Source organism: Camponotus vicinus, unplaced genomic scaffold (genome assembly GCF_025532165.1).
Source record: "Camponotus vicinus isolate PSW18456_S1 unplaced genomic scaffold, iyCamVici1.0 SCAF_13, whole genome shotgun sequence".
In the NCBI taxonomy this organism is placed as follows: domain Eukaryota; kingdom Metazoa; phylum Arthropoda; class Insecta; order Hymenoptera; family Formicidae; genus Camponotus; species Camponotus vicinus.
This window is the reverse complement of record NW_028141949.1, coordinates 3,954,400-3,973,507: the sequence shown is the minus strand read 5'-3', so window position 1 is coordinate 3,973,507 and position 19,108 is coordinate 3,954,400. Positions and strand designations below refer to the sequence as shown.

Sequence of the window (19,108 nt, the reverse complement as noted above, 5' to 3'; positions counted from 1 at the left end):
TTTTCCTTAATATTCTAATTATATCAATTTTGTTTGAAAAATAATATTAATAATATATTGATATTAATTCTATAACCTACTCTATATAATATATAACTTATAAAATTTTATAATTATATTAAATCTATAAATAATTATAATGTATTATAATCTATTAAAAAGTATAAATAATATTTTATACATAATTTTTTGATGAATTTGAATTATTTTAGATTGTTGTATTATTAATAAATAAAATATTGAATATAAAATAATAAAAGAATTGATTATTATTTAAACAAAGATTTAATGATATTAAATATTTAATAACTATGATTTACGACTGCGCGTATTTCTTTTATTTAATAGGAAAGAATCCACTGCAATCCAATGATTAATTACTTAGTTCAGTGGAATGATCACAAGTCCAGCATTCGGTCTTAAAAATATATTAAAAAATATAATTAGTTTTTAAGTTAATTATAATTCTCGAAAAGAATTATTTACCGAAAAATATTAAATATTGTTTGTTGTCTTTTTAGGAGGATTATGAAAAAAGATTCATTTATTGAACGGATCTTTAGCTACAATAGAGCTGAAGATCTCCAACAATTTGGTTTCTTATTTTTCTTTGATTATCTTGATTTAGAATTTGTATTTTAGGAATAAGTACCTCCTTTCATCTCAGGTCCGGTAGTTTTTCCGATAGCCAGACTCCGGACTCTGAATCAAACTTCTCCACAAGGTTACCTTCGATTGGTTCTCCACCATCATCCTTGGATTTCTTTCATTTAAGCATGCATCCTTCCAGTGCATCGAATATTTCCAATATTTTAATAAGTATTTTAAAAGTAGATAAGATAGATAGAGTAAAAATCTAAGTAAAATCCAAGAAAAATGTAGCAAAAACATTACAAAAGTATTGCATGGAAAAAAATCATTATGATCTGTGTATTCTTTGAAAAAATTAACTTGACTTTATTTTTATCCATAACGTCCTCTGCTTTCACGAGTTATCATATTGTTTAAAAGTCATTGTAATATATTGTGAAACATTAATTGCATCAGCAATGCTTTGGTATAAATTTGGTATAAAGTCTAAATGAATCTATTTTTATTATTGACTTTTATATAAATTTTTTTAAATTTTATCAATGTAATTATTTTGTCTATTATCAAATTATATATCGAAAAAATACATCGTATCTTTTTTTTCGTTGACACGCAACAATTACACAATAATTACTAACTCGAGGACGATTGTGAAATTAATAGGAATTACACTTATAATATATATTAGTATGATACAACAATGTAATAACGAATGTAACGAAATCTCATTTTAAATCACATTTTTTATTTTATCGTAAATTTTTTCTGAGACGGAAAGCAGTCTTCAAACAAGTATAACACGACCATTAACATGGAATAGGAGGATACATCGCGATAGTATGTCACTAAATATAAATATTCATTTTCACGACGTCACCGAGGGGTTCCCAATGAGATTTATAATGTTGATGTTCTTCGAGGATGCTGGCAGTCTCACCGGGAAAACCGCATTCGGGCGTGTCGAATATCTTACAAATTTCTGATTTTATTTCACTTTTTTTTCGATTGTGCCACCGCGACATATCCGTTAAATATCGAGCGTATACCAAGTCGTGCGATACAGCAAAGCCGAATATTTTAGCGTAATAAATTGCGCGTGCTATCCGTAATGCGAAGATGCGAAGACGCGGAAATTTATTCGGATCTTCGTCTCGTACAAGTAAGCCGCGTCCCGACGATCGAGCAATTCACACATGCGACATTTTGTGACAAAACACACAAGAAAAGAATACAGCGTTCCAAAATAATTTACATATAGAGTATACGTGAGAGAAAAAAATATTGGTCTTCTTCCGGTTTTCCTTTTCTTCTTCTTGTACAGAGACGTCGTAGACTTAAAAACAGTCTTGGTGACGAGCCATTTCAGTTTTCTTCATTCATGTATTCTCTCGTTAAGCTTCATCGAAAGCTCTCGTTAAGCTTCAGCGAAAGTTGAAAGGCCAATGAAAAGCCAGTGGAAAGGATCAACCGGAGATAGTTCGATGAATTGAATGCATACAAGAATGAAGATATATTCTTTTTGGAGAAAACATATTCGAATAAATTGGATGCTTCTCAAAAAAAAAAAAAGAAAAAAAATACGTATGCTTTTGTATTGAATCGATCTCCAGTGTTTTCTCCATAAAGAATATACCATAAAGATAGATATTCTCCGATTCGCGGCTTGTGAAAGTCAATTCCGGTTCCTAAAATCGATTTCATAGCTCGCTGGGGCTAACGATGTTAAGAGCGAATGCCGAATTTGTTTCGCCTTTTTGTCCGATCGCGCGTGCCGAATATTGACCGACGTCGCTAGCCATGCAAGTCTTGATGCCGAACTCGAAGGACGTGTTGCCATCCGAGCTGAAGTGATATCTGCTGCTCGTTTCAGGGATAGCCTTCCCGTCCTTCAGCCAGGTTACTGAAAAATTCACATTTATTAGTATTTAATTGATATCGATATGATATACTTACAGTCTATAAAACGAATGTATAAGTTATTAGAAGCAGTTTTACCTTTCAAAGGCGCAATATCAGTCTTGCACGTAAAAGTCACCGATTCGCTTTCGCTCACTGTTGCAGACTGCGGGAATGTCGCGAACGCTGGGCTCTTGGGTTCTTCATTTTGAGCTGAAAAAACGTATGCATAAAAAAAACATATGTAAACAGAAAATCAAATTTCTATCTTTTTTTAGGAAATTGTTTGGATGATGAATTATTTTCTATCGAACTTTTTTAAACTTTCTATAAAAGCTTCATCTTGAACAATTACTTAATATGTAGTCATAATTTCGAACTTAATTTCTCTTCAGGTGCAGTTTTTTTAGAGTATAAAATTATTTTTTGTCAATTAATAATTTTTAATGAATAAAAATTAGGCGAAAGTTTAAATAATCTATCCCTTAAAACTATCCCTTATTTTCGCATAACTGATGGCAGCCGATTAAATTCTTACCGAGTACATTTAACGTGCACGACGAGTAGCTCTCTCCTGCATCATTGAAAGCTTCGCACGTGTAAGTGCCGGAGTCCTCGGGGAATATTTCGGCGATAATTAGCTTGTAGATATTAGCTTCATTAGTGTATTGGAAATCTTTGCTAGGTTTAATCTCCTTATTGTTGTGTAGCCACACCACGTCGAACTTTTTGGCACCGATTATTCGGCAACTGAGTGTCACCGCTTCGCCATCCTTCACGTACATGCTCGTCAGATGGTCTACAATTTTCGGCGATTTATCGTCGCTTGCCTTTTTTCCGGCGGCGTTCTCCACGACTACAAAAGGGCAAAGCAAAATATAATTTCATATTGTGTCTCTTTCGCTTGATTTGAGGATGAAAGAGCGTTTGCTTTCACACTTGAATTAATATATTAAATAATTAATATATTATATTTATAAATTAAAATATTTGAATTAATATCAAAAATTAAAATATTTCGAATGTTCTTACCTTTTATGGTCAATTTGCAGGATGTCGTATCGCTACCGATGCTGTTGGTCGCGAGGCACGTGTACTCGCCTTCATCCTCAGGGAATACTTCGTTGATCGTGAGAACGGCTACTCCATTTTTATATTTGAGATCGATGATCTCCGACGAGCTCAGCAGCTACAAGAGAATGACGTAAGTAAACGTGATCGCTAATAAGAATTAATTTTTTCATCTGTGCGATTTTTTAAAATAATTATAAACATTTACATACACAATTAATTCGTGTAATTTGAGTCCATAGATTTAATTTATAATTTATTAGCAGATAGTGCACGGTAAGATTTTATTTTAATTATCGCGAAAATTAATTTTTATGTATCTACCTTGCCGTTTTTACTCCAAGTAATTTGCGGTTCCGGATCGCCGTCAACTTTGACTTTAAGTTCCAGCTGTTCACCGTCGTTGACCGTAAGATCCTTAAGCTTCTGTGTAAACTGTGGCGATCTCATCGAATCGTCCGAGGGTTCTTTAACATATGACAATAAAATTAAGAATATGTTAAATATTCGTAAATTATTTATTAAAATTATGACATAATAAAACAATATGCTTACGTATGAGTTCTTTTGTCGCGCTCCTAGATCGAGATGGACTACCGGTGGTGTCGAGCTTCGAGCCATATTTTTTCACGCTTCGTTTGTCAGAAGATTCGTTAATTTTAACGCTGGAGCTATCCTACAATTATATATAAAGATATATGGATAATATTTTTACAAGATACTCTTATCTTTTATATTATTATTATATAAAATATTATATTATTATGTAAAATATTATATTATTATGTAAAATATTTTAAATATTACACACATATCAATTCTTTAAGTGCATTATATATTTTATAATAAATGTGCAACTTTCTAAGATTTCACATAATAGGATTTATATGGTATGAAGCAAAGAATATATATAAAATATATATGTCTCATATAAAATATATATGTCTCATATATATTTTATATGATTTATAAAAATTTATTTTATATATATATCTTTTTCTTTCTGTACCTTATACGAAGAGGAAATCGTGGAATTGTATTTGTCGGAAGAAGTGGAGCTGCTGTAATTGTGCGATGAGCTTGATTGGTGGGTGGTGGAACTATAGCCACTGTAACCGCTAGACTTGTGAATCGTCACGATAGGCGGTGGTGCTGGTTTTAATGGTTGCTCAATAAACCTTCGATCTTAAAATAAAATCATTCATTATTAAACACAATATATTTGCATATAAATATATAATAGCAAATATGATTCACGAGACTTGCGTTTTGCTGCAAATGAAAAAAAGCAGACTATATGAGTAAGAAATTAAACGGGGAAGTTAATTCAACATAAAGTATGTATGTATAGATTAAGGGAAATAAACATACGTGATTACGCGACAATTTAAAAAATCATTGTTTTTTAAGTATACATATATAAATAAAATTTCAGTTATTCGAATAAATTTGAATAACATAAAATAAAAATAATTTATATGTAGAGCTAGTAACTATGTGATAGAATGTATGTCTGCAATGTCTATGATTTCTAATGGAAAAAGCTTCACAATACATGTAGACACACAACATCTATTAACTAATGAAGCATTGCTTGTAATAACGGTGGAAAAGGATTGCACACAAACGGGGTAAGCTCTGAAACAGCTCTACCTCCGGAATGTAGGAAATCGTGCGCTAATTTTACTTGCTCCTCCGTTTCTCCAGTGCCTACAACACAAATGCTCGATAAAGTATGCCTCGTTAGCAAACTCGGCAGTAGATTATATCGAGAAATTATTGTTCTTATTATTGAGATTGGAGAATTCAAAGAAGTGAATTCATAAATTGTACAAAATCTATTTCAAATATAAAATTCTTTGCGCATAAAGTAAATTTTATAACACTAGGCCTCCCTTTTGCTGTTAGAATTGATTACAGCAATGACGTGTTTCACTTTTGAGAAAACTTATCATGAGATAATTAAATTTAGATTAATTTATGTATCTAGACTGAAATTAATCGAATTTCTTGATTTTAAAATAATCTCCAGTTATTTATACAAAAAGTAAGTAAGAACATTCGATCCTAAAATTATTTAGAAAATAATCTTCAACTCTAATATTCTCTTCTTTTCAATTTAATAATTTATTTATCAATATTTCAATATTTAATAATATATTTAATAATTTATTTATCTAGTACCTTCTACGATGACCACGCAACTAGTCTCGTCCTTGCCATGCTTGTTGGTAGCCACGCAGCGATATTTGCCGCTGTCCTCCGGCTTGCAATCAATGATCTCCATCGTGACGACTCCGTCGGCGTTACTCATAGGATAGTTATGCTTGGACAATTCTTCTCTGTCCTTGTACCATTTTACGGTAGGCGGTGGGTTACCGCTCAGACAACAAAGCAGTTTGCATGTCTGTCTGATCTGGATGACACGTGGCCGCAACAGGAAGGTGAAGCTTGGCGCCGATTCGATCGTCTCCAACCACACATTGTAGCCGAGCGGTTCTCGTCTGCGTACCGGATGTAGTTCGGGTCTGTATTTTGGAATTTCTTTCGGTATTGCTGAAAGAACGAAGAAAAACAGAGGTTTAAATAAATTCAGAAAATTAGTACGTAAATATATTAAATTTAAAAATATTTGATATCAAATACATCAAACGGTGTCGTTGAATATTATAGAGTTGCAGATATATATGTATAAAATTTTGATAAAGGGAACACTTACGTTGTACATTAAGGAAAACAACCTCCTCGCGATAGCCATAGTGATTCTCAGCGCGTATGATATACTCTCCTCGATCTTCCAGCTTCACTCTGTTGATGATGAAGGTATAATCGTCGCCATGATACCGTTTCATGAATTTGACAGACTGTCGTAGTTCCTGATTGTTGTGCGACCAAGTCAGCGTCGGCGCCGCGATTGCGATCACGCGACAGGTGAATTTCACACTCTGTCCCTCGTATGCGAACGCGCTTTGCGGCTTGATGACAAATCTGGGCGCCGCTTGTCGGCGATCTGTGAAAAAAATATGAATTATTAATTCAAGAGAATTGAGATTTTAGTGAAATTTTTACTCGCCGTTTATATTCATTGAATACTCGTAAAACTACGTTTTATATTCATTGAATACTCGTATATATATATATATATATATATATTTGTCGTTACATATATTACGCTTATCGTATAATACGTTTTAATTATAATAGAATTAATTAATTATACTCACCGAAGCAAGAATCATAGATTCTGTATTTCTCGATCAAAAGCTTCCTGAGCGACGAGTACTCGGCTAAGCGGCCGATGGGAAGGACGTACTTGTCCCAATTCTCGTACTTGGCACGCAATCTATCCCTAATGCTGAGATAACGGCTGCTGGCGATCGGATTGGTCCATTTACTATGGTCACCGGTCAACCACGGATGAAGAAGACATTCGTGCGCCGTCATGCGTTTCCTAAAAAGCGAGAATATACAAGTAAGAATGATAAAAAGATTCGAGTTTTTTGTATATGGAATATAGTAGAGACCGTACTCTTTGTTTTTAATGAGTAGTCGCCTAATGAAATCTTTGCCCTCCTCGGAAACGTCACGGAACGCCTCCTCATCGAAGTCCCAGTCACATGCCTTCACGTTTTTCAGGGTCTCGATATCGTTGTCACCCGCGAACGGCGAAAGTCCACTCAATCTATGCAAACGATGAATACTAGAACATCTCGGTACAATTTTTCTTTTTCTTTCAAGAAAATTCTTCTCATAAATATAAGTGTATTTTTTCAGAATTTTTCAATAATTTCCTCCAAAATTGCGCGCAAAATAATTGACTAAAAATTAATTAGATACTACGATTAGAAATATGATTGAAAATCTAACAATAAAGCATCTTTTTGTGTGGATTTCATTTCTGATATATTTCACTTAAACATGTTGCATTGAAAATTAATTTCGGAGAGCATTATATTTTTAAAACACTCTTCTATTATCTATCTACACAATACTAAACATTAATAATAACTTAATGTTATTTGGTACATGTTAAAATGTAAGATATTCGAAACATTTCAACGAAATATTTCTAGAAAAGATTTAATTATATTTTTTTGCATATATTGTGAAGATTACTGTAATTAGGAAAAAGAAAAATTTACTCACAGAACATAAGCCAGTACGCCGCAAGCCCACATGTCGGTGTAAAAACCGACCGGCTCGCGTTCAACGATCTCAGGAGCAGCAAACTCGGCCGTACCTGTGCTAATCTTTACTACTTCATTCGGATCGAGTTTAGTAGCCAGACCGAAATCGATTAGTTTTACGTTGGTGCTGTTGCGAGTTTGACACATGATGTTCTCGGGCTTGATATCTAAATACAATGACATATATTTTCTATATCTTATATATTCAAAATTTTTCATATAAAATAATATAATTTTTAATATTTAAAATAATATATTTAATAAAATAGCTCTGTGTTTTCATAATAATCATGAATTATCTGCATCCAAAATTTAAAATATGCAAATTGCAATTTAAAAACCGGAAGCAAAATTTTTATATAAATTTAAAATATATATATATGTGTGTGTATGTATATATAAAATTAATAAATTTATTTAACATTTAAATATATATACATATATATATATATATATATATATATATATATATATTTATTTATATATAATATTAATTTTTATAAACTTTTAAATATAAATTTCTTTTCTTTTTTTTTTTAAATATAAATTTGTCAAAATATTTAAAAATATTACAAAAATATTATGATATATCATATTATAAGTTAATTGTGTGTTTTATTTTATTAAGAAATTTAAATCGAGCTATAAATAACATTTTAACAAGTTTCACCAGTGTTGTAAAAAAATAATCTTTCTAAAATCAATGTCTCACCCAGATGGATAATATTCTTTTCGTGCATATGCTTGACGCCCTCACAGATCTGTCTCATGTAATTTATGACCTCTGCTTCGGACATGATGTAACCCTCGGCCGTGATCCTCTCGAATAACTCGCCGCCGGACAGGCTAACGAGACAAATAATCGAGATCAAGGATATAACGCACACTCCTCACAACTCGTCGAAATTCCAATCACGCGAATTCTTTCTAATTATTCCGATTCTTCTACCTTAAAGTGGATACTTACAATTCAAAGATCAGCACCATCTCGTCATCGTCCTCGAAGGCATCGTGCAGATTGATCAGCTTAGGATGATGGAGCTGATTCATGATGTCGATCTCTTTCCTAATCAATTCCTTTTCCATCACGTGCGACACAGGGATGAATTTGGCGGCGAATATGTTGCCGGTGGTCCTCTCGCGGCAACGGTGCACCACGCCGAAGGCGCCGGTGCCGATCTCCTCGAGGATGTCATACTTATCATAGACCGACGTGTGCTTGATATCGACCGGCTGCGGCACGTACTTGCTGTACACATCGAACACAAATTGATCGTAGTCACGCGGCTTCTCGTCGTCGCGTCCACGTATTTTTTTGCCGGTCGCGTCCACCTCGTACTCCTTCTTTTTGAACTCGCGCTTGATCACGCCCTTGGTGGTGATCAGCGGCGTCACTTCGCTCGGATCGGATCGGCCGTAGACGTTCTCTGCGGACACCCGGAAGTCGTATTGGTGCCCAGGGCTCAGACCAGTCACCGCGAGCGTGCAGAACCGGGTGTTGCCAGCCCGGATCCAGGTGCTCATCGGATGCTCGCGTTTCTCCACCACGTAGTTGGTGATGTTGCTGCCGCCATCCCACAACGGTGGCTTCCAGCTGACCGCCAACGAGTCGTGGCCGACGTTATCTACTTGCGGGAACCTGGGCGGGTCCGGACGATCGCTGATCTGGATCTTGATGATGGCCGTGTCCTGGCCGAGGTCGTTCTCGGCGGTGATGCGATACGGGCCGGAGTCGATGCGGCTGCCGTCGCGGATCGTCAGCACAGCGTGACGTTCCTTCACCTCGACGGCGTAATGACCACCGGACTCGATCACCTCTCCTTCGCGCACCCATGTGATCTTCGGCTTCGGATAGCCAGTGAACGGTATCTTGATGACGACGTTCACACCCTTGTCGAAGAAGGCGGTGTCGCGGAATCGCGGCGGCACGTTCAGTCTGGGTGGCGTCTTGATGAAGAGCTCGCCCTTGGTAGATTTCACGCCGCACTTATTAGCCGCGCGACAGAAATACTCGTCCGCGTCCTCGCCGAACACGTCATGGATGATGAGATTGTGGGTGTCGCCCTCGGAATAGATGTTGTAGCGGCTACCGCTCACGATCTCGCGGGCGCCTTTAAACCACGTAATGCTCGGTTTCGGAGTGCCAATGATCTTGCACTGGAAGTGAGCGTTGTGGTTCTGGACGCAGTTCACCTGGTGAAATGAACGGAAAAAGTAAATTACTTTGAATCAAAGAAATACGACCTGAATAATAAAGATTTTTGGATTATTATTTAAAGATTATTATTTATTTATTATTTAATATTTTTAAACTTTATGAACTCTTCAAGTGCCTATTACAAAATTTCTATTCGAATTTCTATTTCTATTAATTAAAATAGGGAAATTTTACGAACCCTACTGAGAGGCTGAATGATCTCCGGAGGCTTCGCCGCCTGTGGATCGACGATCTTCACGGAGGTTGAAGCCTTTGATTCGGGACTGAGTCCAGCCACGTTCTGAGCGAATACTCGGAACTCGTATTGCCTTCCTTCGATAAGATTACTGATGTTGATCTGGGTTGGCAGACAAATACTGACATTCACGCGCTGCCAGGCCTGACCACCGACCTCTCTCTTATCGATCCAATAACCCTGAATTTTAGCACCGCCGTCCGTTTCCGGCTTCTCCCACGACAGATTGACAAAGTCACCGCCCACCTCGATGACCTTAGGTGTACCAGGTGGTCCTGGCGGGTCAAACGGCGCCTTGGCTCTGATCGGATTTGCACCTTCCAGCGGTGGACCCATACCATTGTCATTGGCCGCCATCACCCGAAACAGGTATTCCTGGCCCTCGGTGAGACCTTGCACGACGAAGGTAGTGTCCTTGCAGAAGGACGACACAATTATCCAGTGCGTATGACTGATGTCGCGACGCTCCACCACATAATGAGTGATTCGAAGACCTCCGTCGTACTTGGGCGGGTGCCAAGATAGAGTGCATGTATGCTTATCGATATCAGAGACGTCGAGTGGTCCAGTCGGCGGTCCAGGTAATCCAGTGATGTATACGGTGAACGACGCACTCACGCTACCACTGTCATTGGAGATGGACAGATCGTAAGTGCCGGCGTCGTCTTTCTGAATGTCCTTGATGAAGATGATGAGGTACTCGTCGAAGACGGTGTACTTGATGTGCGTGGTCTCTACGATCTTGCGACCGTCCTTCTTCAGCGTCACCTCCATCGGCTGATCGCCGCTGTAGTAAATCTTGATCTTCGTGTTGTCGCCTTCCGGTAGATAGAGATCACCCGGTATGCGTTCGATGCGTGGCGGCGTGCCGATCTTTAGTCGACACGTGGTCGTTGCGACACCGAGTGGATTCGATATCTGACAGCTATAATCTCCATCATCTGCATCCCACACCTCGGAGATCACGAGTCTATAGATACCGTTTATCGACTCGGTACGGAAGCGACCGCCCAAAGTGATTTCGCGACCATTCTTCAACCACCTAAAAACAAATTAAAATTATAATTTTAATTATAATTTCGATTAAATGAAATCTAAAAATATTTATGTTATATAAATTTTATTTTCATTGATAACGAAGTATTAATTTATATAATATTAATTTATTAAGTAGGATTAATTTAAAACAGAAGTATTAATTTATATAATAATTTTTGATAAATGAGATAAATTTGAAAATATAAATTTTAATTTTTAAAAAATGCTCAGTTTTAATATTAACTTAATCCAACTAATAATTCTTATTCTATGACAAATAATACGATTGAAAAAATGGATATTAAATAAATATTATTTCGACTAACCTGGCTGTCGGTAGTGGTTTACCCGTGGCTTCGCATTCGAGGACAAGGGTTTTGCCGAGCGGTATGATTTGACTGACTGGCAGATTCCTGATAAACTCCGGCTTCTCGCCGCCCTCGACTTCGCAGATCTTCACCGGGGTAGTACACGAGCTCGGCTCGGACCTGCCGGCCGCATTCACCGCGAAAATCCTGAACTCGTAATCGCCCCGCTCGATCAGGTGCATAACCGTGTACTCAGTATCGACGACGTTGTACTCGTTGCACTTGGACCACATCGCGCTGCCCACCTCGCGTTTCTCGATGACATAGCCGGTGATTCTGCTGCCGCCATCGGACACGGGCGGTTCCCATCGCAGATCGACGTAGTTTTTGCCGACCTTGGTAACCTGCGGCGTGCCAGGTGGCGATGGCACATTGAACTTGCTCTTGAGTCTGAACGGTGCAGATGGTGGACTCGGTTTGCTGAAACCGGCCGCGTTCTTCGCTCGAATCCTGAATTCGTACTCGTGCCCGCTCAATAGACCATAGCACATGTATGTGGTGTCCTTGAAGAGATAATCGTTTGCCACACGCCATTGCATGTCCTCAGCGGGATCGCGGAATTCGATCTTGTAGCCCTGTAATCAAAATTTATTTGTGGATTATTCTAAAGCCAAAATATAAAATATTTCAAGATTGTTGCATCAAAAAGGTGCATGTATCAATTTTAAGAGTCTGAGAGAAATTTGTAAAATTCAATAAAATAGATAGATGTATTTGTAGTATAATACGCAAGATTTCAAAAATATATCGATGATTTTTCCCTTGTATATCGATAATATACACACCTGAATGCGAGATCCACCATCGGACAGTGGTTTTGTCCAGACCACCGTCGCGTTCGAGGTGTCCCAGTCGATGACACGTGGCTGTCCAGGTGGATCCGGCACCGTGAAGGGGAACTTGGCTGTTATCGGCTCGTCAGCCTGAAGCGGATCGGACACTCCGTACTGATTCTCCGCTCTTACGCGGAAGTTGTACGTGCGATTTGGCTCCAGACCGATCACGTCGTAATGCGTGCTCCTTACGAAGCTGCTGAGCTTCACCCAGAACTAAAAGAGATTCGAAAGAGCATCTTAATATGTGTTTATTCGATAATATTGACACTTTATATCGGAAGAGAAAATTAAATTATTTCTTTGATGATGTTATTTATAGATCCTCTCTATTAAACTTACGCCAGCCGGATCCAATTTCTCGACGATGTAATTTGTGATTGGTGAACCACCATCGTCGAAGGGCGGTTTCCACGTTAGCGTGCAGGTTTCCGGAGTGATATCAGAAATATCCAAGGGCGCTAGAGGCGGCGACGGTTTGTCTAAAAAGAAAATTTTATAATTTATCACATATAGCTTGTAGATTAGAATATATTAAAAATATATAGATTATTAATAAACATAATTATTATAGATCTAAATAAATAAATATAATAAAATAAACAGATGGAGAAAATGAAGAAAAAATTTAAAATAAAGTTTAGAAAAAAAGAATTTTTTTCTATAAAACTTCAAAGAATTGCTCTTTTAAATATGCATATAATTTTCTAAAAATTAAATCTAAGTTTCGATTTAAAAAAAAAATAAATCGAGAGTTAAAAATTGGTGTAGATAGAAAGAAACTTACCGACAACGAGAACTTTGCATGAAGCAGAATCAGTGCCGACAGTATTCGTGAGGTATATCGTGTACGTGCCAGTGTCTGTTCTCTTCGCCTTCTTGTTGATGAATTGCGAAGCTACATCGGTCGTCTCAAACTTGATTCTTTCTCCGGTAAGGACTTCCTCACCATTGATGGACCAGTTCGGTTTTGGTCTAGGATTAGCTGTATATGGTACCGTAATGGTAAACGGTTCTCCTGCGATGACAGTCATGTCGCGAATGCTGAGATCGCTCGTGATCTTTGGTGGGACTGTAATGAAACGATTATTTCGAATTATATCCGAATATCTTGTGCAATCATGATTAATGACGATAGAAAATTCAATTGCAAAAGAAATATATACTTCATTCAATTTTAAAAGGTGGATACTTTGATAAATTTACTTTGATAAATATATAATAAATTAATTAATTAAATAAAGAAATTAACAAAATTCTAGTCTTTCTATATATTTTCCATTAATAGATTCTGATTCTGTATATTTTCAATTCTAATCATAAATTCTTTGTAAATCTCTATTTATATAAATATGTATATAAATTTTTATATACTAATTAATATGTATATAATACATTTAGAACAAAATCTTTAAAAAAGATATATTTACATGGTGGTGCGCTGGCGCGAATGACATCGGAGTTGGAGCTCCATGGTCCACGACCGGCGGCATTTTCCGCAGCTACGCGGAACTCATAATCGTGATTCTCGATCAGTCCGGTGACCCTGCGAAATCGATGAGAATAATTAATAAAACATTTATTGAAACTTTTTCTTCCGAAAAAGTAGCATAAAAACACGTAGAGGAAGAAGGGGGAGTAGTGCAAATGCATTACTCACCTGTAAGTGGTATCGTGCACCAGAGCCGGCGTGGCTTTGACCCATTTGTCCTCGCTCAGGAGACGCTTCTCGACGACGTAACCGAGGATCGGCGAACCGCCGTCGTGACGCGGTTTGCTCCAGGTAATGGTGATGCTGTCTTCGGTAGTCTCCACACCACGAGGCGTGCCCGGAGCGCCTGGCGGATCGAACGGATGTCGCGCTTTGATCGGATCGATCGTGGTCGCCGGGTCCGACGTGCCGTACTGATTCTCGGCCATCACTCGGAACTCGTATACCTGACCTACCGTCAGGTTTCTGATTCGCACGAACGGTGTCGTGACGTAGCTGCTCACCTGCAAGTTATTTTTTCTTCTTATAAACTCTAGTCTTGTATTGCATATTTAAGCCAATTTCAGATTTTTTTATGTTTTCTATATTTTTTTATTTTTCTTTCTTATAGTTATTAGACAAAGAAATTTATTTTTAGTATATATATATATATATATATATATATATATATATATATATATATATATATAAATAAAATTCTTTTATTTTTTATTAACTTTTCAGGATTTCAGCAATAAATAATAAATTTCGTAAATTATAAAATATAATAAATATAAAGATTTATTTATAACCGTAATTAAATAATCGTACTATTTTAATTATTAATTGTAATAAATTAATTTGTCTAATCCTTGCAAATATTAGATAATTGTAAGATACTTCTGTATTTTTAATCTCGATATTTCTCACTATCTTCCTATAATATTTCTTACCTTAGACCACGTAGCGGCCTTCGGCTCCTTCTTTTCAATCACATAATTAGTGATATCAGCACCGCCATTATCTTTAGGCGGATTCCAGAAAAGAGTAAGAGCGTCACCAGCAAATTCATCCGCGCGAAGATTCTCAGGTGGAGAAGGACGATCGAGGACTTTAACATTGACGGTCGCTGTATCGAAGCCGGACGAGTTGCGCAATTGAAGCCTGTATTGTCCTCCGTCCGAACGTTTCGCATTTTTCACCACCAGACTGCAGCGAAAAATTATAACATACAGTATTATCACATTTATCTCTAGTTAATAATTAGTTATCGCTGAATAAAGAGAAATATATAGCATTTGACATACTTATTTGAACTTTAAAAATAGTATTTTTGTTCTTATTTCGTGTAGTCAGTTTATAATAGTTGAGAAAATATATGTACCTGGCGAAATCATCGGCTAGTTGCTGATGGACACGCGGATCAGTTTCATCCTTAACGACATCGTTGGCGAACCACGAGGCAGTCGGTTTGGGAAAACCTATGTAAGGTACGTGAATAGAGAAATCCTCGCCGGCGCGAACGGTGATGTCGCGAACTCCACTCAGATCCATGACCGGTTTATTGGGTTGTTCCTCGATGACGATGGGATTACTAGGTCGGCTCGGGTTGCTGCTACCGACATCATTCACCGCGAACACTCTGAAGAGATACTCCTCGCCCTCCTTCAGCTTCGGCACGGTATACACATTGCTCGGTATAGGTGCGCCGTTCACATCTGACCAGTCAGCATCGTCCTTGGCCTTCTTCTGAATGATGTAGCCTCTGATTTTCGCACCGCCGTCGCTTCGCGGTGGTCGCCAGCTCAAGGTCACCGAATCTTTGGTGATTCTATCTGCTTTAGGCGGCTCGGGTGCATCGGGACGCACTATAAAATTAACAATCATTAATAAATATTATAATATAAGAAATAATCTATGATGACAACAATGTGTGGAGTCTTGGTTGGATTTATATGATTGATATAATATACTTACAGCGTTGGTATCCGGCTGTGATAGGTTCAGTGGGTTTGCTGGGTTTTCCAGATCCAGCTTCGTTGACAGCGATCACTCTGAATTCGTATCGCGAACCCTCGTGAAGATCTTGCACGGTAAATGTCGTGTTCGGCGTTGGATAGTTGTTGACTTTCAACCATTCGCCGCCACGCTCACGTCTCTCCACATAATAACCTGAAGAAGATGATGCAAGTAATGTATAATGTAGGTAGTCATACATAACATGTAAATCAATTTTAATTATAATTTTGTTGAAGAACGAGAGAGAAATTCTTTTCATCAAAAATTATAACAATTGTAATAATATTTAATAAGATTATTGTATATATATTAAATATTATTACATAATTGTTAAATATTACTGTAATTTATTTCTGAATTTACCAGTAATAGGCTTTCCACCAGTATTGATAGGTGGGTTCCACGTAAGACTACAGCTGTTAGGAGTGTAGCTGAGGATCTCAGGTTGACTCGGCGCATCTGGTGGATCGTAGGGACTTTTGGCGATTACGGGTTTGCCCTCCAAGGGCTCCGACACTCCGTACATATTTTCGGCACGGACTCTAAAGACATATTTCCTGCCTTCAATTAAGCCTTTCGCCGTGAAGCTCGTTCTGGGAACGTATCCTGGTACTTGTCGCCAATTGTCAGATCCGTAGTCTGACACTTCGACGATGTAGTTCGTGATGTCGGAGCCACCGTTGTCCACCGGTGGATTCCAGGATAATCCGACGGATTCCTGTGTTGTGCCGGTATATTGCAGAGGACCCTGAGGTGGTCCAGGCTTGTCCACGACTATCACCTCGATGTCCGCGGAATCCTTTCCGTGCTCGTTCGATGCGGTCACGGTATACATGCCGCTATCATCTCGCACGGATTTTTCGATCAACAATTGCGTTCGATCGCTCTTGGTTTCGGTCTGATAATAAAAAATATGAACACATTATTATAATAATTAAAATAAATTATTTGAAATAAGAAGAAGAAAATCTGAAAATTTGAATCTGTTAAAAAATACAAAAAAAGTATCATAAGATAAAATAAAATTTTTAATATAGATTGCATAAGAACATTTCACAAAAAATATACTTCTTTCGTAATTCATCATAATTATGTATGCAATGAAAATATTTATAATTATTCAATTATATAAATAAAGAATTAATTATGTGTAATAAAAATATTTATAATGATTTAAATAAATAAATCCAATAAGTATAGATATTTTCAATACATAAATATAGCAAAAGATGATTTTACATACCGACAAACGAAGAGTCTCCGTAAGTGTTTTTCCATCCTTGGTCCATCCGATCTTTGGCGTAGGTGCACCGGACAACGGTATATTGACGTTGATCGGTTCTCCAGCACGGACTTTGATTTTGCGGCCGATCAGAGCATCCAGATGAAGCTTCGGCTTCTCTTTCATAGGTTTGGCCGTGAATACGGACGAAGTTTCGCTTGGTTTTCCAGCACCAGCGGCGTTTATAGCTGACACACGGTATTCGTATTGATGACCTTCGGTCACGTGGTCATCGTAGTATTCAGGATACCTGACGGGTTCTTTATTTTGTTTTATCCAACGACCGGTGGCGCGATCGCGACGTTCCACATCATAACCGATGATCTTGGAGCCGCCGTTGCTGATGGGCGGAGTCCATTTAATCTTAATATGATCCTTGTCGGCGTCGACGCATTCCGGCTTGCCAGGTTGTCCGGGAGCCACTGGAAATCGAATATAAAAATGTATAATCATAAAACAAAAAAATTTTGAAAAATTAACATTTTATCAAATCCGCAATAATAATAAATTTAGTTAGTATAATTATTTAAAAAACATTAGAAACAATTTCAAATATTTAAAATCCTTTTTTGGAGTTTAAAAAAATGCAAAATTTTATCAATTATTTTGTAATTATTCTAAAGTTATTTTTACTATCAAATATGTACACTATTTTGATTAGATTATTTAATTCTGAAAAATAGTTGACATTTTATTTAAAGTATACTCACCGAATTGATTCTTGGCAACGACGGAACGGTCGGTAGTTAGTGGTTCAGAGCGACCCTGTAAATTTTCTGCGCACACGCGGAACTCATACGTGGTTCCCTCGAGCAACCTTGGCACAGTTGCATGATTAAATTTGGGATTAACGTGTGTAACTGCTGGTACCCAGCCACCACCATGCGTAAGATCGCGTTTTTCAATGATGTATCCGCTGTAAAGATAAAATACATATATATCAAAAATTATTTTACGATATTAATAATCATTCAATATAAAATGTTTGACATAAAAATCTTTATATTAATTTTATTTTATTAATATAATATATTATTTCTACATAAAATTATAACTTAAAATGAAAATATTATACTAAAATATTTTATAAATTAATATTTTATAAATAATTTATATTACTTGTCTAACTTGTCAAAATAAAGAATAATAAAGAAAGTATCAACAAATTTAGAAATATATAAAGAATTTTTATGGGAAAATAAAAATATAAACTAGATATAAAGATATACCACGAAAAAAAGTAAACAATCAGAAATTTATTTCATAAATGTGAAAATTTACTTACGTAAGCTCGCTGCCGCCATTATCCTTAGGTGGCTTCCACGAAAGCGTGACGGATTGACTGGTGATCTCTTCGTATTGTAAAGGACCTTCCGGTGGTCCAGGTTTATCTAAGACGGTCATTTGGAAACTGCCCTCATCTATACCGCTGCTGTTCTTTAGCAACAAGTGATACAATCCTGAATCGGATCTCTTGGCGTTGACAATATGTACAATCGTGTGGTAGCCGATCGACGTAATCGTCGTCCTGTCGTTGGAAGTCAATTCGTTGCTTCCTACGCTCCACGTCACCTCCGGCGTCGGTTCGCCGACAAAATCGATGTCGACGTGGAAAATCAATCCAGCTTTGATACGAACGTCTTGCAAGGGGGTCTTGATTTTCGGAGCCACTACAGAAAAATAAAAAAAGTTGATTATTTTTCCAACGCAAATAAAACATGAATTAAAAAACTTAAAGCTTTGCACAATTTATAAAATACATATTGGTTTATATAAAATAATATAGAATGTATAAAATAATATACTGTAATATATTATATAACAAAATAATTAGTATAAAGTTCCTTATAAAGTTTTATTAAAAAATTTGAATTTTTTATTGTCTCTTATTGTAGTATT

At 36.9% G+C, this 19,108-nt stretch overlaps 1 protein-coding gene across 9 annotated transcripts in view; it reads right to left on the bottom strand.

The window, feature by feature from the left end:
- Window positions 1-1,314: 1,314 nt before the first annotated feature.
- Bent (projectin protein bent) overlaps window positions 1,315-19,108 on the bottom strand; it is a 95,406-nt gene continuing 77,612 nt past the window's right edge. For all 9 annotated transcript variants that reach the window (XM_083085749.1, XM_083085754.1, XM_083085755.1 and 6 more), the window contains 29 exons: window positions 18,495-18,879; window positions 17,920-18,125; window positions 17,171-17,631; window positions 16,291-16,825; window positions 15,886-16,080; window positions 15,293-15,776; window positions 14,862-15,117; window positions 14,098-14,432; window positions 13,868-13,983; window positions 13,225-13,509; window positions 12,780-12,919; window positions 12,390-12,653; window positions 11,563-12,179; window positions 10,142-11,240; window positions 8,713-9,938; window positions 8,458-8,591; window positions 7,705-7,912; window positions 7,088-7,240; window positions 6,783-7,009; window positions 6,278-6,568; window positions 5,743-6,114; window positions 5,212-5,268; window positions 4,568-4,743; window positions 4,114-4,234; window positions 3,883-4,025; window positions 3,520-3,676; window positions 3,026-3,343; window positions 2,587-2,700; window positions 1,315-2,491 (listed from right to left, as the gene is read on the bottom strand). In XM_083085749.1, coding sequence (XP_082941875.1) covers window positions 2,289-2,491; window positions 2,587-2,700; window positions 3,026-3,343; window positions 3,520-3,676; window positions 3,883-4,025; window positions 4,114-4,234; window positions 4,568-4,743; window positions 5,212-5,268; window positions 5,743-6,114; window positions 6,278-6,568; window positions 6,783-7,009; window positions 7,088-7,240; window positions 7,705-7,912; window positions 8,458-8,591; window positions 8,713-9,938; window positions 10,142-11,240; window positions 11,563-12,179; window positions 12,390-12,653; window positions 12,780-12,919; window positions 13,225-13,509; window positions 13,868-13,983; window positions 14,098-14,432; window positions 14,862-15,117; window positions 15,293-15,776; window positions 15,886-16,080; window positions 16,291-16,825; window positions 17,171-17,631; window positions 17,920-18,125; window positions 18,495-18,879 — 9,278 coding nt within the window. In that variant the 3' untranslated portion in view covers window positions 1,315-2,288. The remainder of the gene's footprint in view (window positions 2,492-2,586; window positions 2,701-3,025; window positions 3,344-3,519; window positions 3,677-3,882; window positions 4,026-4,113; window positions 4,235-4,567; window positions 4,744-5,211; window positions 5,269-5,742; window positions 6,115-6,277; window positions 6,569-6,782; window positions 7,010-7,087; window positions 7,241-7,704; window positions 7,913-8,457; window positions 8,592-8,712; window positions 9,939-10,141; window positions 11,241-11,562; window positions 12,180-12,389; window positions 12,654-12,779; window positions 12,920-13,224; window positions 13,510-13,867; window positions 13,984-14,097; window positions 14,433-14,861; window positions 15,118-15,292; window positions 15,777-15,885; window positions 16,081-16,290; window positions 16,826-17,170; window positions 17,632-17,919; window positions 18,126-18,494; window positions 18,880-19,108) is intronic.